Source organism: Aspergillus pseudoviridinutans (assembly GCF_018340605.1).
Source record: "Aspergillus pseudoviridinutans IFM 55266 DNA, scaffold_3, whole genome shotgun sequence".
NCBI lineage: Eukaryota > Fungi > Ascomycota > Eurotiomycetes > Eurotiales > Aspergillaceae > Aspergillus > Aspergillus pseudoviridinutans.
The window spans coordinates 311,834-331,830 of NW_025091283.1; the positions used below are offsets into that span (position 1 = coordinate 311,834).

Consider the following 19,997-nt stretch of genomic DNA (forward strand, 5'->3'; position numbering starts at 1 on the left):
GTGCTTGCTTGAGCAGGATAAATGGTTCATTGAATATCTTCCGACAGTCACTTGGCCACAATACACGGACAAGTGGTATCCGGATTGGATAAGTCAGTTCTTTTTCTAGAGCTCTAGCATGGCGGAAAATTTGGGTACACTGACGACGGCGCACAGATGATCCTCTTAATGGGACCAACGCTGTAGATGAAAACGGAACTGTGATTCTCCCTTATGACACCGTTCCGCCGCCCCAACCAACGTTCAATTCTGGGAGGAAAGCTGGTGAGCTATAAAACATTTCCATTACATCTGATCCAACGATAACTGAGTGCCTTTCCCCAGCGCTTGACTACCGATATATCGGCAAACCCCCGGCTGAGGGCACGTTGAATTCTAGCTTGGGATTAGAGTATGACGAATACCCCCTTGAAATCCAGTGCTCCCCTTGTTTCCTGCAGCGATTCAAACTGGGGTTCATGTCCAGATGGGGTGAGACATATAAGTAACGTACTCCTTCCATCATTTCACTCCAAGCATCAGAGGATTGACTGTTTTTCGCAAATCAGCGAAGTGAAGGCTCAGGCATGGGCAAACATTCAAAAGAACTGCGGCTTTCAAGAAGATCTCTATGTTTTCCCTGTCCTTGATCAATCTGGACCTCCCCGAGCAAAGTAAGAGAGTCCCTTGAATGTTCTTATTTTTGATTAAGTGGGATCTAACCTGAACATCTGMATCAAGCCGCGCTGAGCTACAATGGACTGGTCCTAGTAAATGTTTGTGTACTGTGACCCTAGACGCACCATGGGTGAACTGCAGTACTTTCTCAGTGGAATATCAGGTAGCCACAGCTTCCCTGCGCGACCTTAACTGAGGTATCAATTGCAGGTGTATGGATAATGGAATATATTGTCTTCCTGAACCCTGCAATGTAGTGAAAATCTGGGTTGATGGTGGTATTTGGGGAACAGAGCTCATCAAGCCCGACGGCCCTTATTCCAATATATTATATTTACAGTTCATGAGGTGGAATGCAGCAGCATTACACGAGCCGGTGTTCCCAGGGGATACTATTTGCATTGGGTATGGTCATATAATCCTCTGTCCCTCCCTTATATGACTCAGTGATGTGCTGACACTCTGGCCCTTAGGCCCCCTGGAGGTGCATATGCCCCTCCTGCTGCACCTATACCAGTTTCACCCAATACTATGTACACCACTATAGCAGTACCATCGTTGGGGACGCCTCCGGGAACCGTCTCTAACTGTGGCCTGTACTATGATACAGTGACTGGCGATGACTGTAATATGATTGTGATGAAATTCTCCATTATATTCGACCAACTCCGCCTGATGAATCCTCAGATCAATGTGGACTGTACTAATCTATGGGCAAACACTTCCTACTGTGTAGCATTAGTCAGTGGCACCACTGTGACAACTACTGCCTCTTCCTCAGCCAGTCCGACTCCGACCCCTTCGTCAACTGGCGGCTCGATCAGCACCTCGCCCACCAGCACGACAGTGGCACCACCAGCGCCAACCCAGCCCGGGGCCACTTCCTTCTGCTATGAGTGGTACGTTGCTGTGGCTGGAGATGATTGCTCTAAGATTGATACCAAATACGGGATCACATTTGCACAGCTGAGAGCGTGGAATCCATACTTGGACAGTACCTGCAGCAATCTCTGGGTGGACTACGCTTATTGCGTGAATGGGGCGTAAGTATCGACGTGTTGAAGTCCGATCTCAATTGGACCAAAATTAGGATCTTGAAAGGGGCGAAGGGAAGCCAAAGTTAATTGAAGTCATAGAAGAAGTGCATTGGTCGGCTATTTTCTATCAGCTGTGTTGGGCCACAAAGGAATTCTTGTAATATCAGTATTCTATATGTTCCGTTATATTTTCCAAGGAAACCAGCTATTCCTACGCTTGCTACCAGCTTTACTCAGGATACACTACACTTCGGTCTTGGCTCTACTCATTCCTTGCGCGATACTTTGGACCTATAGCCCCTGCCATATCATTATCCCACCTTGGGTGGATATAGTGAATCTACCCTTTGCGCCGCTATATAGGTTCAGATTCCCGAGGTGGTTCCTATCTGACGGGAGTATTGGTCTTTTGGCCTTGTGGGGACACCAAAATCCGGCCGGATTCCTTGCACCAAAAGTACCTTAAGGATCTTGTTAACATTTATCCTGGGGATATCTAAATAGTAAGTATTATGTTGCAGAAATTTTACATGTATAGGTTATTGACTTATTGTATACATAATAGCTACGGGATTTTTAGCCAGGGGGCCTTGACTTAGAAAGGCGGCAGAAATAAAGACTTGCAGGAATTGGCATTGAGTCCATCACCATGTGTTATAGATAAAGCATTGAAATTTGGACAGAGGAATATCAATAAACCTGGGAAGGGAGAATGGATGAATTAGAGTGCAATATAATAGTATAGATAATAGATGGTAGCAATATGTTTTCACATGTATAAGAGCTATCTATGTGTTAAATATGTCTATTCTCTATACTCCTGTATACAGATTATGAGAGGTGCAATAATGGGGCCTGTTATGATTCATGAATTTAACTAAGTATTAGGTAATTATCAGCATGCCTCACTGTTATTCTATTATGAAGAGTACCCACTGTACCAGGTTCTGGTTCTCTTAGTCTTAGGGATCCACAATTTTATATATGAATACGTAATATTAAAAATAAGTGCATAAAACATGCCAAGACCAGACTGTCCATGGAATAGAGATTGGTATAATACAAGACACCTGCATAACTCCGTACAACTACGCAATATCTTCCCCGCCTGTTTTTTCTCCCTCTGCTCTCTCCAACTCCCACGAAATAACCACTTATACTTACTCTAATCATTATGGATCCAATTCGCGAAAAACACAAGTGTCTCATCAATGGACTCACGCAACTCTTCACTCTATTTGTCAAAGCCCATTATATCGCCCCTAATGATGTCCTGTATCCTCCCTACGACACTGATGTTGGACGCCTCCAGAGACTTGGATTTGAGCCCGAAGTGATTGGTCTCGTCCAACACCTGCCAGCGATTAGAAATGAAGCAGTCTGGAGTTACAACGATGAAGGAATAGAAATGATTCCTCGTGCCAAGCTGGTTAATTATCTGAAACAGCGAGAGACAGCTAATGCTAATGACATGTTGGAGACCCTTCGATGGGTCGATCACACGGATAAGGATGCGCAGGGACTCTTTCCTCCGTCCATCCTTCGACTGACATTCCCTGCTTTTTATGGAGTAAATGTGCTCTATGACGCCCATGACCGTACGTTGCTTCTCTCCTTGGGCTCTTTTTAGTTGGTCAATGATCTAGCTAACCGTGCACCAGAGACTATAATGGAATGGTGTGACCTGAACCAAAAGGAATGGCAGGACTGCCCCCGCCAAACATGTGAAGATTTCTTCTCAAAGGTCCTCAAGAAATTCCGGGATCTTGAATACGTCCCGTATTTTGATCCGAATGACGGAGCGAGAGTTCCAAAACGTAAAATTAAGGAGAATCCCATTCTATTCCAGAACATTTTCCCCGGCGGAATTCGGTATCCCACTGATCCCCAGGCTGCTGTTCAATGCGAGGACAGGGAAGTCGGCCAGGATAGCATACGTGGTGATCTTAATGAGTGGAGGGCTCTACAGAAGCTCTACCGCGATGCGGGCTGGGAGAACGAATTCGACGGAGAGCTTTTCGACAATAGAAGAAGGGATTTGTTGCGTGTGATGAAGGATCTCCAGGGCCAATCCAGCGGATGGTACTCGATTCCAGAGAATAGGAAAACAGAGGAGATGCGGATCGCTGAGCGGGAGTTTCGTCAACGTCGGGAGGAGTTTTGGGCCGAGACTGCTGGAGAGTACTATCTTTAACACATTCGACGTGGCTTGTAACTTGCTTAGACACACTAGCCAAGAAGAGGACTTCGTTTGTTTGGGTGTCGAAAGAACGATAACGCTCTACAAATTCGAAAATCTTCACTAGCAAACAAATTGCTTCTCGAACGTCATCACTGGCCGTCGGCAACGGCGATCTTGCTTCTCTTACAGAGGATCAGCTACGCAATGCATTAAAAGATCTTGACTCCAATCATGAGATCAATGACCCTGCTATTTCCCGGTTGCTATTCGTTATGAAGACCATTGCAATATGGGTTCCCGGGTCTTTCGCGCAAAAATTGAGAATGCGCTCTGAGATCCGAGGCCTAATTGTCCGCTTTCGAATGCCTGCTTTTTGGCTCACTATCAACCCTTCAGATCTTCGGAGTCCACTTGTTCTGGTCCTTGCCGGCGTCGAGTATTCTGAAGACATCCTTTCTGCCTCAAACTCGGCTATCCGTGCTGCCACCGCGACGTCGAACCCGGTGGCGGTTGCGACCTTCTTCCATCACGTCTGTACCGCTGTTCTTGATGGTCTGTTAGCCAGCGGCAAGAATCACGGAGGGATCCTCGGAGACGCCTCTAACCATTATCGGGTGGTCGAGACCAATGGAAGAGGCATGTTGCACTTGCACCCCATGGTATGGTATGGCTACGGCGCAATCTTTCTTTCGGTACTCTGCGGTCGCGTTCTCTCCGACCCCGAATTTGCTGGCCGTATGATCCATTACCTGGAAAAGGTTATCATCCAAAGCGTAGACGAGAGTATTTTTACTGATCCGGAAGTGAATCTTCCAGCTACCGGTCCGTCGGCTTCCGATCCAGAATCAGACTACGAATTCAACCTCAGACTGGCGCATGATAGCAATCTCGTCGCTCGACCTAACAATTGCACTCCAAGAACCACTTAGCCACTTGCTTCAAAAACCGCGCTAATGTCCGCATCGAGGGTCTTGTCGCTTTGGCATGCCTCGAGAACTCGTGCCGTCCTCGAGGATCGACAAATTTGGCGTTATTCACCTAGCCCGAAACCATCCCTGGATTAGCCCGTGGAATCCGGCTATCGTCAGGTGCCTTTGTTCAAACCACGGCATTTCTTGGATTCCAACTGTCTCGAAATCCCTGGCTCTAATCTACTACATCACTAACTACGCCACAAAAGACGATGTATCTCCGTGGCAGTTTCTGAGAAAGGCGGTGCTGCTGCGTCAAGCCATCGACAGGGCCAAAGTTGCCGACCCGCCAACAGCAACTGATCTCAGTCTGAGGGAAAGAGGAATGGGCTTATCCAGATCGATATCACGCCAGATTGGCAGGTGAGCGCTTAAGACAAAGTTGGTTTGCGCACCGTTGTAACACTCTGTCAGTCTCCATATATTCCTTCTGCAGCCGTATCGATTTCGACTGTCCAGCCGGGATCTCTTCCATACATCTCAGAAGTAGATCTTGTGGTTGTCAAGATAGACAGTTGTGGTTTACGGGCCACCCCCGCAAAAGAATTGCGTGATGCAACCGATGCCAGGTCCCTGGCCGATGATCTCAGCTCTAAGGGACCTATTGTCCTATCACAGACTCAAAGAAATGCAGTTCTCCAGGGCTTGGATGATGTGGTGCGGCTCTCTGGTAAAGACCAGACCTGGTGGAAGGCACAACTGGCGCTACGCTGATGTCAATATCATACTATTTTTCCGCTTGTTTCGACTAATCATTTGTACGGAGTACCTATTCACTACTCCACCCAGTATAGTCAACTAGGCTTCCTTGAATGTCAAATCAGGACGTCCTTCTTAACGTATCTTAAAGGCACTTCCGTCGCTACATTGGGGAGTTCGCCTTCACTGGAATTTATGACGACCGTCAAGCAACCGTGGCTCGGCGATGTTCCTGGGCGAGTATCGTGCTCAATTGTCCTGATGACGGTGCTATGAGTAGCCGTTTGCTGAATGAGCTACGAAGACGGAAACAATAGAGTCCCGATCCGACGTGACTTCCGTGGATACAAAGAGTAAGCAGTGTAGAGCATATGTCACGTGATACCCCTTTTCATGCGCACGTCCTGTCATCTAGTCAAGCCTTTCGTCAAACAAGACACAAGCGGTGTTTTGGCTGATTCTGGTTGTTTGACAAGCGTTCACGATGAACACCGGCGATGGCCGAAAGGTCGAATCTTGCGCTCAACGGCCGAAGATGAACGCTGATATCCGCGACGGGACAGGAGCTGCGATATCGATATAGTGTTGATACGCCTGGACGAGAAGTAAAGAATTACGACGAGTTCATCTCGTGACCAACGCGGGGCAGTCTTCATCATTGAAAACTTAAGTATGGAGTTGTATGTGTTCGTCGACGAGGACTATCAGCAAGGCAACACTCCTCTAGGCGGTGAATCCTCACCTATTATCTTTGTATTTGAGCGGCACGGAATAACCGCCCATTGCCTGAGAACCTAATACACTTTGCAATTAGAGTTATCCACTAGTATCGAATCTACACTTATGTTAAGCAGCCCCTGTAGACTTTGTTCCTCATTCATCATTTTAAGATCATTTCCTGTGGCCTAGCAATGCCGAGCCCCTGGCCGCCATCTTCACCAACAACTGGTGGGCGGACAGCGCGACCGGCACGGTCGTCTACTCCGCCCGGAGTATGTTCCGCTTCACGGCATTCCAGGCCGCCACGAATAGCGAAGGCGGCGGCATCGCATGGGCCACGGGACCCTATGCTGACGGCGGCTGGGAGCCGGGCGTCATGCCGACGCTCCAACAGATCGGCTCGTGGATCTAGGGCATCCGCGAGTCCATCTTCGGCACGCGGCCCAGCACATCCTACCCGACCAACCCCGGCACCACCATCGCTGAAGTCTCATGGGGGTCGGCGACCAAGTCCCCTGACGACTTAGTCGAGTACATCCACGTGCTCAAGCCACCAACTGGACTACCCATCACTTGGTGCCTTACGTTTGGGGCGTCCGCGTAACGGACCACCTTCGCGAATGGGACAGTATTGCGAGACTGCCATTGTGGCTGCATTCCGACGCGCCCATTCTCCTTCGAGCGATGGAGATGGTCGGCCATGAAAAGAGCTTTTCGATCAGGTAAATCCTTTCAGGTGGCATCTCATCCCCGGTCCGGAGAACTTCCTTGGCTTCCTCGTCATTGAGAGCTGTCCCAGACAGTTGACGTTCAATGTCGATGACGGCCTGCTTCCTATCAAATTCCTCTCGAGTCTTTTTTCTGAGGGCCTCATACAGTCGGTTGTACGTGCTCAGGACTTTACGTCTTAGTCGTTGTAACTTTGACAGCATCTGGCTGCTGGGGTTCTCCTGGCATGCTTTCTCCTGCTGGTCCCGCTGGCTGACAGCTGCAAGGTAATCCGGATGCTCACGAATGGTTGGATCTAAAGCTATGTCTTAAAAAGCCGGGCGGATGTACAACGTGTGTTGACTATTGCAGCCAAATCTGCTGCCTGGCGGAGGAAAAGCCCCTTGATTCGAGGCCATGTGGCTCAACTATTCCTGGGATGATAAAGCCAGGCATTCCAGCTTATCATGATAACTTGATACACGGTTATGCATTCGATCCAGGATACGAGGCAGCTTGCTGTGACAAAGTGCCGTAGTTGATTAACGGATCATCTGGAGCAGACTAATAGTTCTATACGAATTTACTGTCGGAAATACGAAACCCACTCCTTGGCAGATTATCCGAAAGCTTGACCTTGGAGATATTGTCAGAGAAGCAGTTCCTCTGGAAGACCAAATAAGCCCTCAAGAGTTGGTCCAAGCCGACCTTGCCGCTGAGCCCAGCGGTATCTCAAGGGTTCGCGGCCTCTGCCAGTTAGCTGGATTTACTTAGGCTGGGGCTGAGTGACATAGAAACCCAAACGGGCAGCTTCAGACCCAAACTGCTCCCTCTTTCCAGGACAAAGCCATGGTAGGTGCATGCTCTATCTCTATCCTTGTATACATTGCCACACTTACTTTTATTTCTTCTTGTCTGTTCACATGTTCGACAGACGCGCAGGCGCTTGACGGTTCTGCTGGAGCCCAACAGCAGCAGAAAGACGTCGATGCCACTATGATCATATTCGATTCGGCTTCAAAACATGTCGGCCGCAAATGGTGCGAATCTCCATGAATTTTTCCCATGACGATGAATGTGCGAGAACAATCAGACCTCGGCAGGGATGATCTGTAGAACCTCAATAGGCGTATCTTTAAGCCTTGCAGGTTCTATCTCCTTCAATACCTGAACAGTTAACCCTTCGAGATCCAACAACTGGTTGCGACCCACAGGACCACTAGCAAAAATCCACACGACGTACTCTGTGGGTCTTGTTGCGACTCAATGTCTCGCTGGCTTTTCGGTTCCTCTTCCTAGCTTATACTCTTTTGCAGCCTTTCGATCACAGTGCCTTTCAAAGGGATACTTTCTTCGGCAGAAAGACTTGCAGATAGTTGAACCCGCCGGATCTAGGGTTTTTCACTTTGGCTCAATTGATTTAGTCACATTACGTATCGACAGGATCGTGCTCAACCAATTGGTACAAGGACCAGAAGGGCAAAGGCTTAAGCCATAACACTGCTATCCACGTTTCCTTCAATAATGCAAATGGCACCGAGGTTATTCTCCCGTCGGCAGTATTTGACACTGTGACATCATATGCGCAACTCTGGACAGGTTACTGTATGCACATCGACTTGCATGCTGCCTTCAAGTACTGCCCCATTCGGCTGCTAGCATACAAGGGCTACCTCAAGTTGTAAAAACCCCATCCTCTATGTCACAGAAGAGATCCACCATATTTATTCCATCATCCATGCAATGCCATAGCCTTACTAGAGCATAAATTGAACAATTCATCCACCCTTTATATTCTTCCACTCCTTCTGTTTCCTCTGGATCTGGGAATGCCTCAACAACCTTAACATACCACTCCCGAATTTCCTCCACGCAATACAAGCCATGCATTTCTGCATGCTCCTCAGCTGATGGCACCTTATTAAGTAGCTGAAGAGTTTCCTCATCAATTACCATGCAAACGCGATATTTATTCCACCTGTCTTTCTGCCCCTGCCCTTCCACCCATGATTGAAAATGGGAACGAACGTCCTCAATTGTCGCGCCGTCGAGTGTTTGCGAATCTTCCGTAATAGTTAGGCGGTGACAAGCCCATAGCTCATCATTAGGTGTGGGATCTGGATCTTGGACACCAGCGTGGCGGAGGTCGTGGTAGACTTCTCGTTTAATCCAGGAATTAATGATGTCGATTGCCTTGCAGAATGCTGGGTCGGATTTATATGTAGTGCGGTAGACAACCCAGCCCCATGATTCTTGACGCCGTTCGTCGATATCAGCAAGCATTCGACGGGATAGGCGGTTCCTATCTAGCAGGGTCTGATGTCGGGCAGGTACAGGGAACATGGCGATTTTGGAATGAGAAAGATATAGTCAGTTGAGGGATTATAGGAAGGCGGCTGAGGAAAGAAAAATAGAGTGAGCAGTAACAATTAGATAAGCCAGGGTCTACCATCCGGTCCCACAATGCATTGTTACCGATCGCTAAGACTTCCAACGGAGCTACGATTATTGATGCCTAAACACACCCGAACATCGGCCCACACCGTATACCAGACTATCAGTTTCCGGAACACAATCTTGACCGAAGGTGGAGATGCGGGCCGTAAAAGCACCCGCGGCTTTTGATGTTGCGCATCTCAGTTTCCATCCTTTCATAAGCGACGCTTGACGCCGCTGCACCTTCTGTAGCGTCTATATTTTCGAACTCCTAGATGACCTGGATGACACTTTGCACCTTGCACGCTGCTGCAGGAGGATCTACAGGACTTTTAACCCATCAAACACCCGATTGAGAATCTTCCGGTCCATTATCGTACGTCTTCATCACCATTAGGCACTCGGTTCTAACAAATGGACTAGAGGATGCGGACCATGGATTCGGTTTGACCTACAAACAATATCTTAATACTCCTCACACGAGGAGCGATCACGTTGTCATGAATATTCCTTGCGTTTAGCGCAGGGAGGGAACTAAATCCCCAAGGCCTCACTTCCTTGATTGACGTCCATAGTTCTCGGGCTTATTCAGTTAGAGATGAAACACTGCCATTTCTTCTGCTCAGCTACTATATAGCCGCGCAGGTCCCCCAGAATATGCCTGTCAACTAGGCGGAGTGACAATCTATGTCAATTGTGCCTTGCCGACGCAAGCCATGAGCGCAAAAAGATGCCCCACTAGTCTTATTGGACGGAATTATCTCCCAATTACAGGCAAGTCGGAGACAAAAACCAGCATCACACGGCCGCTGCTGAGCAATGACATGGCGTCAAACTCTAATCCGATCATGCTGGGGAAAACCATCAACAAGCGCTGCGGTAAATATCTGTCAAACGCCACCCAAATGCTCATTTGGGACCACTCATTCGTCAGGACATCTCTTCCTTGATAGATTGAATGACATGGTCGAGTAGTCGGGAGTCAGTGCCAGTCACGTCGACTTCGTTCGATGTACGATTATTGTTATCCTCAAACCAGATATCATCTTCGTCCACATCGCATTGGACCATTCTGAATTTCGTGATCTGGAGATTCTCCCGGATTGAAACCAGAAGCGTTCTCTACGAGCCACCTGTTTCTGTACAAAGTCCAGCGCAGTTCTGGGAGATCTAAAGTTGTCAATGGTGATGCTTGTGGTACGATCTTGCATGAAACTGACGATCCAGGATCGGATGATGGTCGGGATCCCTTGTGCTTTGAGTTGACGGTCAAGGGCCCTGCTGTTGACCCCATTGAAGGCACCTTTGAGATCAAAGGCTACCAGCGTTACCACCCTGGCTCGGATGCATGCCCGATTGACGGCGTTGGACACCACCAGCAGTGCCTGCTCGGTGTTTCGTCCTTATCTGCCCGCGAATTTGGTGTCCGTGTGACTGAGGGGATGTCAAGACTCATAATTACTGAGTAGAGCGGTCGTTCCTGGCAGAGGCGCCTGGAGGAACACCAGAACGTGTAGCTCCAACAGCCATGCCACCAAGGACATTGGGAAGAACACCAGTGTGTACGAGAGTAATCCTTGACGCCAGGATCTGGTTTTTCAGCTCCTGTAGAAATCGTGCGATTGGCGTATCAACACGAATGTTCAGAAGTTGGAGTAAGTATGCTTGGTTCTCCACTGTTATTGCGCATCAAACAATTAACTCTAGTTATCAGGATTATGTGCACAATGTCTATCAAAAAAAATACGCCGAATGAGAGGCCCAGATTGCAGTGGTTGAGCATTTTCGAGCGGAGTGAGCCAGCTTTGACCAACTACACGCCATCACTTTTTAGGTGACCTTGGGGAATGAACGACGCTTGTACCCTTAATTTGCATTTTGAACAATGTATACAGTGCTTTTTTTGCGATGTGTGTCCAAATTCGAAGCAGGTCGCTAATACCAAATCGTTCAGCTTGAATCTGCGTAGGCCCGGAAAAATCTGAGTCGGTGGTGGTGATGCCGTCGCGTTCCAACAGGATGTACGCGTCAGATAGTTCAAGCATTGTTCTTGAGCGCCTCTTTCTCACCAAATGTGTGCAACACGTTCACCAACCGAATGCTGTGGGGCGAGGCCCTCCGTGCGTATGATCAACTCTTTAATACTTCGTTGAACCAACACTTTTAGCGTGCGTGCAATGCTGCACACAAGGAGCTGACAACAACGTCGGCAATTTCCCCGCGTCCAACACCATTAGATAGTGAAGCCATCTTTTAAGGCTACCATGAATTCCGGCAGTTGGGAACAGCTTCCTCTCGTGCCTCAAGGATTTGGGTCTGACCGGCAAAATAAGGCTGATGAAAATCAATTAAGGTGTTAAAAGTTTGATGTTAGTCCAACCGCTCAAGGATTCCGCACTGAATCACCCCTACTTTAGGGGGTTGATAACTCTGGTTGAGCACCTTGAGAGTTGAGCATTTGATTGTTGATGTTTACAAAGTCACCACTCTCATTCATGTCGGGCGAGTAATAAGCGGGTCTGCTCCCAGCCCCTAGAAACTCGAGCAGAACGTCGTCAAGAGCTCGAATGAGACATGGGTATTCGAACAAGCCGTTGGTGCTTAGGTAGTCGGAGAGGTAAACTCAAGCGGCTTTTATTTTTGCCTAACAGTTGATGATAGCACCTGGAAAGCCTTCCAATGCGTTTGGGTGGCTGTAACTTCCATTGGTTTCATTTATGCACTACTCTTGAAAACCGGGTGTAGGAAGGATTCCTTTCCACTCTTCACTTGACCGTGTTGACACTCAGCGCCCTCAAAATGCACGTATTTTGTCCGTCGTAGAAAAGAGGTCTGAATGCATTTGATACTTGGATTGGTCTAAGCTATAGACACAAAAAGCAAAGTGGAGGGTTCCAAACGGCAATCCAAATATGATTTACCAATCTGCCCATCAGGTTATCAAGAGACAGGTTTCTAGCGGGCTCCTTTTTCGTACCATTTCTCCGTCTACTGAGTCAGGCATAAGCCTAATTCGAAGGCATTTTTTTTCTGAGAGTCCTTACCCTCCTTTCCAGCGTTCGGGGCCGATTTACTAGAGACATGCCATACGGGAAGGTTTTAATCAAATATAAAGGCACTACTTCTATCTCCTTTAACATATAACACCAGCCTGTTTCCCGCGATCTGACCCTTCGCATTTTCAACCGTTCGCCCTCTCAACGTATTCGGCACACTTTAATTATACATGCAAATGGCGGGCGACACTAAATGGCCTTGAAGATTGCTCCTCCTACAGGAAAAAGTCAGCACCCACCCATTGTTCCTTAGTATATGGCTCGTCAAGCGTGCTGTGAGGTTTGAAAACGAGTCTGCGTTTTCGAAGGCATCACAAGGGAGGTAGGCGTGTACTGTGCAACTATGGTGCAAACCACAATAAGACTAGACATAGACTGGTTCCTCACTTTTCCTTCTCTTCGCCTACCATCAGTCTGTCTTAACAAACTCCTGTAGTTCCTTATTTCGATCTTCAACCTCCTCTTGGAGCATCAAAGTCAGTCCTTCTAACAACTGCAAAGTCTTTGACATTTGACGGTATTAAATTCTTTCCTTTACGCAACCAATCGAGCTATTCGAAACTTGTCGTCCGTAGCGGCAAGGCGTGGTTCTTTGCAAAGGATACTCGCGTATAAAACTCTTGAATTTCAATATGGCACTTGCAACGGGCACCGTCTTGACGTCTCTTGCGTTCGCTAGCGCTCTTTTTGCCGCCATCAGCTCGGCCGCCGCTGTCAACCTGAACGAGGGTGGAGATGTTGGGATTTGGGAGACGGTCACCACTGTTGTCTGGACCACCCTCGACGTGACCACTACCGTCTACCCTGAGGAAGCCGCTGTTATCACTACGACTGTTGCTGTGGTCAGCGCTCGGTCAACCTTACCTGCGGCCTCTGCTCTCGGGCAGGCCAAAACTACGGAGTCTCAGCTTACCCAGCCTTGCCCCACTGCTGTATCTATCCCTGTTGTCGCCGATGAAGTGTCTGCCCAGGCCCCCCAACCTGCCAAGGCCGCGGCTCCGTCCACGTATACTACTCAGGATGCCCAGCCAACCCAGCAAACCTCCAGCAGCAACTCTAGTACAGCTTCCGGCAGTAGAAGTAGCGCCATCTGCTCCAAGGACTCCCCGTGCGTTGGCCAGGTCACCTACTATGACACTGCGACCTCTGCCAGCGCTCCCAGCAGCTGCGGTCTGACCAACGATGGATTCACTGAGAACGTGCTCGCCCTTCCCGTGGGCATCATGACCGACGCTGACTGTGGCAAGACGGTGACAGTCACCTACAACGGTATCACCAAGACAGGTACCGTTGTGGACAAGTGCATGGGTTGCGGCAATACCTCTGTGGATTTGTCCCGGCACTTTTTTGCCCAGCTGGCTGATATAGGTGCGGGCCGTCTCCAAGGCGTGTCATGGTACATCAATTAACGTTGTCGCTCGGTTATTGAAGCAAAGGTCTGTAGCGTGTTTAGGATAAGGTCATCTTAGCATGATTTGCCACGCATTTTCCATGAGGAGAGAAGCCCGACCCTTGTTTCTCCAAGTGCTTCCATCGCCAGTTATCTTTGATGTCATGCGAGATGAGAATCTGCAGTGACGGTTGTTGTAGCCCTGACGTTATAGCTAAATGCAGTAACTAGAAGAAAAAGGGACATGGCAATACAAGAGCCGCCCATACTGCTTGTCGATGTCACCGTGCTGGTGACTAGCCCGCAAAGCTTGCAAGAGAACTGAGACCTGACGCTTGCATGATATTCCCTAGAAGAAGAGCGGCCAGCAATATCTAGAATCACTATTAGGCATACTGTAATCTCTCCCCGTAGATTGAGATATGCTAGTGAAATTCGGGAACGAAATCGCCAGCAAGTAAATCAGAGTGTCTTCCACAGTACCTATCGCACCTAAACACACATGGGGAAACAAAGTACTTCGACATGGCTGAGGTCTAGATAACAACTGGGCAATTCGTTTCAATTTGCAATTGATTGGAGCCATGCGGTGCTCTGTCAGTACCTGGCCTTTCCGTTTGCGAGACAGCTTTACATGGCCGAAGTCAGGTCGATGACACGGCAGTTTCAAACGGGTACGATCGAAATAACTTCACCAAATTCCTGGGACATGTTTGTGTCAGGAAGAAAATTCTGTACTGTAATAATACTCGACTGTACGAGGCAATATGGCGACACGTCAGCGCAGAATGAGTGAATCAATAGCCAGAGCCTCAAATTTCAACTGTGCCAGTTGGTGAGCATTTTATAGTCTGTATGTTACAAGGGCTATCCGCACGCTGGCCGCTCAAGACTGGATTCGAATAAATAATGCATGCGAAGGGGTTATGACCTGGAATGGCAGCATGTGATGAATTGTGACTGCGAATGGACAAATGATGTCGCGAAGAGGTATGAAATAAGCGCTCATCTTCCTGCAGGCGCATATCCGCGCGTTCCCTAACACGATTTTATGGCCGATTCCTATTCCGGTAATGTCCTAGGAGTATCTTGGACTGGGGACAGGTAGTTACGTTATCTCCCTTTTTTGTAGGCTGGATGAGGTAATCCAGAAGGAGTACCAGTGCGATTTGCTGTGCACGAAGTCGCATTCCTCAACGTAATCTGTTTTGACATTTCTCTGGCGCTGAGTAGACGACTCCACAAGCGGTGGTCATGAAGTCAAACCTTGTGTCACTGTTCTCAGTCGCTGGCCATATTGGAGCCACAGGCGTCAATTGTGGCAGCAGGCACCGTAAGAAAAGCTGACCGATTCAAACAAGGCACAGACGCAATTGCAGTCTGGAGCCATCTTTGACAGATAGGTAACTGTTGAGATCTGCGTCGCAGTGGATAGGTGGCAGTAAGAGTCAACCGAAGAGGTGACTGATGATAAGCAGAACTCAAGTCCTCTCTGCCTCAAAAGGCGTCCTTTGCTTAAGACTGTCAACCCTTCTTCTGTACGAGTGTTGAGCACGGTCGCTGAATGCTGAGCATTGGTGACCGCCCGGGGGTCAACTACTCTGATGGTCAACCACTCATGACTAGCCGAGACTCGCACGCAGTTCAACTAGGCGAGAACTCTGAAAATTCCGCAATGGGCGCTTGATGGACCCAGTTCCGCCTATTCAGTGTTAACCGACGGCGAGAATGCGGACTGCTCAAAACAAATGATCCAGCTATTCCTGGAGGCATAGTCCCAGCAACCTCGTTCAGAAAGCCTTTGATGACCGGGTTGCACTCTTTTGTGCCAGGGCCGCAACACTCGCAGGGCTGGCGATGGATTCGGACGCACATGCTCAAGAATACTCTTGCGCAACATTGAGCTGAACCTGCATAGACGCTGTGGCGTAAGACCATGACTATCAACTACAACGTGTCAACAAGATGGGTACCGTTGTGGACAATTGCATTTCCGGCCAGTCCGGGGATGGCGATTACACTCTAGCCCATGGGGATGGCTGTGAAGGGAAGGGGGACTAATGGCACAATTCCGCAATCAGCCCGTCTACCCTGATAACACCGTTGGAGGACGAACCCAATGGCAACGAGCTTGTTGACAAATGGATAGGAGCCCCTGTATTATACCGATATATTCTGTCGTGCGGAGGCAAAGATGTTCGAGTCGGACCACGTCAATGCAAGTGGTGCATGAGTTTGAGAAGGCGTACACGACGGCACAGCTGGAGGGAAGTGCGGACTATGATCGAATTACATCTTACCAGCTCGGTGGTATGAAACTGGTGGTGCGCTTTGAGACGGCCGGATACACTGCCAGAGCTTCAAAGGCATCGACAGCATCGACGGACAGTACGAAAGCCATTCAAGACGTGACGGCATACCCAGCATGCTCAAGATACTATTTCTTTCCTTTTTTTTTTTTGTTTCAAAGCAGATATTGGTAATTGGATCCTTCCCCTTCTCCTAAAAAGAGAGCCAGATCAAGGGCTTTCATGGCATTGTCCTGATTCTTTCAAGCCGGATTGATCATCGGATTACTTCTTATACAATGGCAGTATTAAGTCCATGCCCAACTGGAAAGATCAGACAAAGTATTACGCCGGTGGTGATAGGTACCTGGCCAAATAACTGGGTGTTGACATGGAGTGCGAAGTGCTCGCTCCCTAAGCCACGAGTTGTCATCGTCACCTGGACTGCTGTCCTGGAGTATGGTTCACGACCTCATTTCAGCAACCCATACTCGATAAGCCTTGAACATATTCGCCTTTTTAAACCAACAATCGTACATGCATTTACCTTAAATGGTCACTTGCCTGATCTTGAGCGGACCGATTCTGTGTTAACAGTTCTAGCATACATGTGTTGTCCACTTAGACTTTACTACCCCGATCACCGACAGCAATTTGGTCATGGTGAGCATTGATTAATACGGCTAGCACCGTTCGAAATAATAAACTTACGGATTCGGTGTCGCCGTTCAATGGAGATGGGCGCGCAAAACTCAACTAGAGTGTTCAGGCACCGATGAACGCTCGATGAGCTGCGAGCTTTGTGGATCATCACGCGGTTTCGGCTTCCTGTAAACTCGATTGCAGCTTGCGATATAGTACGCACTGGCCGTCTCGAAACGGCAGAGGCTTCAACCGAGCGACAGGATTCACCCATCAATGCATTCAACCGCCCATCCTTGAGGGACAGATGCCGCAGACTTGCTCAAATGTTGAAATACCCAAATATCAGAGGCCCTGTTGAATGTAAATGTTTCAAAGCGGCACCGCGCGCTCATCATGATAAGTACCCAGCTGACAGAGTTCAGACATTCTTGGTCTACACATCTCGCATCTACCACAAGTGGTCAACGACTCTGATGCTGACGCCTCCACCAGCAGTCTCACTCTAAGGATACCGTAGCTCAGCAACGATGTTCAACCATTCTCCTTCAGCCAACACATATCTGGTGTTCACAGATCGGCTCAACCACTCCGTAAGCTGTTAGGCAATGCGTTTAGGGTGACGAACACTCACATGAGCGGTCTTTTTGCGTTCTTTTAGGGGCGGTGAGTAGTTTTCACTATTTCCCTAATTCCCTAGCTACGCCAGCTACCCATAGCCATGCCACAGACAGTCAGTCAGACTAGGGCCGCGCAAGCACCCCTGCGGTGCAGACATACAAAACGACAGGTTGAACCACTTAGCCAGGACGGTGTGCTAAAAGTACGTGGTGCGAATTGATCAATAGCAGCAAGGAGGGCTAACGAGGCTGCGGCAGAGGGGAGAAAGTTACAAAAGCAGTGAGAGGAGGTGCATGGTAACAAGCCACCACCAGCACGTATACGGGGAATGGAGGTATCAAATATGTCAGCATAGGTAGCAGATGAGAGCAAGTGATTTTTTTAGATGGCGTTGGGAACGGCCTCGAGCATACGAATTCGTTCAAACTTGGTGGTTACGGTGCGGCGCATCCTCACCGCATCCCAGTGAGCCCGCGGGCCCTCGGAATTGAGACACGTATTAATTTCCACAATCACCACTCCCACAACGTATGACCACTCTTGATTATTTTTTCTCCAATAGTATTACTTGATAAATATCAAACTTTAATAGCATACCATAATATCTCATTTGGAAGAGCTTTTTCAACTAAAATAGAAGGCAATCCCTATCGGTTAGGAGGGTCTCCTTACTGTTTGTTAGTGCTTAAGCAAGGATGCGAATGCCAGACACGGTATGAATGCTCCGCTCTCAATTAATGACGAACCCTGATTAGCTAGCTCGTCTACAGCTAGGAGCGTCTCGGACAAAGTCCGCAAAGCCCGCGGGTGGCTCTAGAATAATCAACAAACTGACGGACCAGTTGCGAGGCAACACGCCTTCTGAACCTATTGCTCAGTGTCTTGGAGAGGCGTACAAGAGCACGTTTTAGGAACAGCCGAATGCAAGGGTCACGAAACTGGTAATTTTTACAAACAAGAGGGAATGCCAATTGCTGGACGGGAAGTTAGCAGAGGTGCCAGCATTTCTTTCCATCAAACCAGTGAATGGTAGGTGCAAAGCCGTCTTGTTGCTGGACACGGGTTCAGAAAGCTGTGTTGTAAGTTACACGAGCTGCTTCCGCTCTGCCGAAGGCGACATGCTCAAAGAAGAGATGATCACTGTTCATGGGGTACATTAAAATGGGCCATTCACAGCGCGTAAATTACTGGGTGAACATGCTATCGAGGTAGACGCCTCAATAATATTATGCTGCAGTGGTTGGATCAGCCACGTATGCCTGTCGGCCAGCCCAGTATTGCGCATTTTGTGTCTGACTCACCACTAGAATATCTCCGAACTTGGAAAGCAAATGATTTCATATTATTAACAGCTTTGCGTGCAGCTGGAGCGGCCAGCGGTGCGGCCCTTAGCCAAAGTGTGACGGCTGCCGCAGAACAACTCATCTTGCATTCTCCTCCTCGGGGAGCAAGCCACTCACAATTAAAAGGAAGCTTCTGCGACCTCTCTGCTGCCATACTCTACAATTCTGGCTTTCACTTTTCTATTGAAACCACCATCCGTTTTTAGTTACTTTGAAAATGACAGAACAACCGATAATTGTCCAAGAACTGCCAGAGATCGAATATCATCAGCCATTGTCATCGTGAGTTGTCTTGCGACGATTGCTATCTATGCACTAAATATTCCGATTTCGATAGACCCTATGTGCTTCCAATGGTGACTGTCAATATTGGAGACAAGAGCTATGGCATTCCCGGCCAATATCTGCGGAAATGTCCACAACTAGACAGAGACTGGTCATCAGATCCTAACCTCACCCTTACTGATGTGCACGAAGATGCTGGCCATACGTTCGCAAACTTCTTGTACACGGGAACCTACGAGACGACAAGATCGACACTCGACCATGGCACATCGCGCGTGGCAACTGAATTTAGAAGAAGCGTATTGGTTTATCAGGCGTCTAGAACATACGGCCTTCCCATACTCGAAGCGCTTGCAAGGAGGTATCTCGAATACTTTGGGGAATCAATTCCCATATTAGACATAATAATAGCTGCGAGAGAAGTGTTTCCGAAACTTCCTGATGACGAAACTTGGTTCCCGAGTTATATCAAAAGACGTCTCCAACAATCGTTAGGGACCGGCGGTTTGAAATTCATTGTCAAGGAGCTTTCAAGTTGTATTGCTGGCGAAGAGCGTTTTGGATTCATTATTATGAAGATGATGCTCGACATACTTGCCGCCCGCTTGCAGCGGTTGGATGATGAGTTCAACGAAAAAGGAAAACATCACGGGACACAGAATAATGAGGGGATTGGGCTTGGAGACGTACAAGTCCCTGCCATTGTGCACGAAGAGCGGGTTCCTCTTCCCAATGACTATTCCGCCCCTGAAGAGCCGGTTTCTGTTTGTGATGCCTATGCCGCACCTGAAGAGCCCGTTCCTGCCTCTGAAGTCTACCGTGCTCCTGAAGAGCCGGTCCCTGTTCCTGAAAAGCTGATCCCTGTTCCTGATAACTATGCCGCACCTGAAGAGCCAGTTTCTCTTCCTGACGACTACCCTACTCCTGAAGAACCAGTTTCTGTTCCTGATGACTATGCGGCT

General features: G+C 48.5%; 5 protein-coding genes across 5 annotated transcripts in view; 4 read left to right on the forward strand and 1 right to left on the reverse strand.

Moving 5' to 3' along the window:
• Positions 1-1,188: 1,188 nt before the first annotated feature.
• On the forward strand, positions 1,189-1,704 carry Asppvi_003838 (LysM peptidoglycan-binding domain-containing protein; the record flags this gene model as incomplete). Its single annotated transcript, XM_043299795.1, has 1 exon — positions 1,189-1,704. One exon carries the CDS (start codon positions 1,189-1,191, stop codon positions 1,702-1,704), a length of 516 nt encoding a protein of 171 aa, XP_043155730.1.
• A 1,164-nt stretch (positions 1,705-2,868) lies between these two features.
• Positions 2,869-4,805, forward strand: Asppvi_003839 (uncharacterized protein; the record flags this gene model as incomplete). The annotated part of the gene is made up of 3 exons (XM_043299796.1): positions 2,869-3,292; positions 3,356-3,875; positions 4,001-4,805. 3 exons carry the CDS (start codon positions 2,869-2,871, stop codon positions 4,803-4,805), a joined length of 1,749 nt encoding a protein of 582 aa, XP_043155731.1.
• Positions 4,806-6,426: 1,621 nt separating this feature from the next.
• Asppvi_003840 (uncharacterized protein) lies at positions 6,427-9,317 on the reverse strand (the record flags this gene model as incomplete). The annotated part of the gene is made up of 4 exons (XM_043299797.1): positions 6,427-6,748; positions 6,852-7,290; positions 8,827-8,881; positions 8,937-9,317. The coding sequence occupies 4 exons, from the start codon at positions 9,315-9,317 to the stop codon at positions 6,427-6,429; spliced, it is 1,197 nt and encodes a 398-aa protein (XP_043155732.1).
• Positions 9,318-13,098: 3,781 nt separating this feature from the next.
• On the forward strand, positions 13,099-13,875 carry Asppvi_003841 (RlpA-like double-psi beta-barrel domain-containing protein; the record flags this gene model as incomplete). The annotated part of the gene is made up of 1 exon (XM_043299798.1): positions 13,099-13,875. One exon carries the CDS (start codon positions 13,099-13,101, stop codon positions 13,873-13,875), a length of 777 nt encoding a protein of 258 aa, XP_043155733.1.
• Positions 13,876-18,967: 5,092 nt separating this feature from the next.
• Asppvi_003842 (uncharacterized protein) overlaps positions 18,968-19,997 on the forward strand; it is a gene marked incomplete at both ends in the record, with an annotated part of 1,499 nt that continues 469 nt past the window's right edge. The window contains 2 exons of the mRNA XM_043299799.1: positions 18,968-19,032; positions 19,088-19,970. Of these exons, the coding sequence (XP_043155734.1) occupies positions 18,968-19,032; positions 19,088-19,970 (948 nt within the window). The remainder of the gene's footprint in view (positions 19,033-19,087; positions 19,971-19,997) is intronic.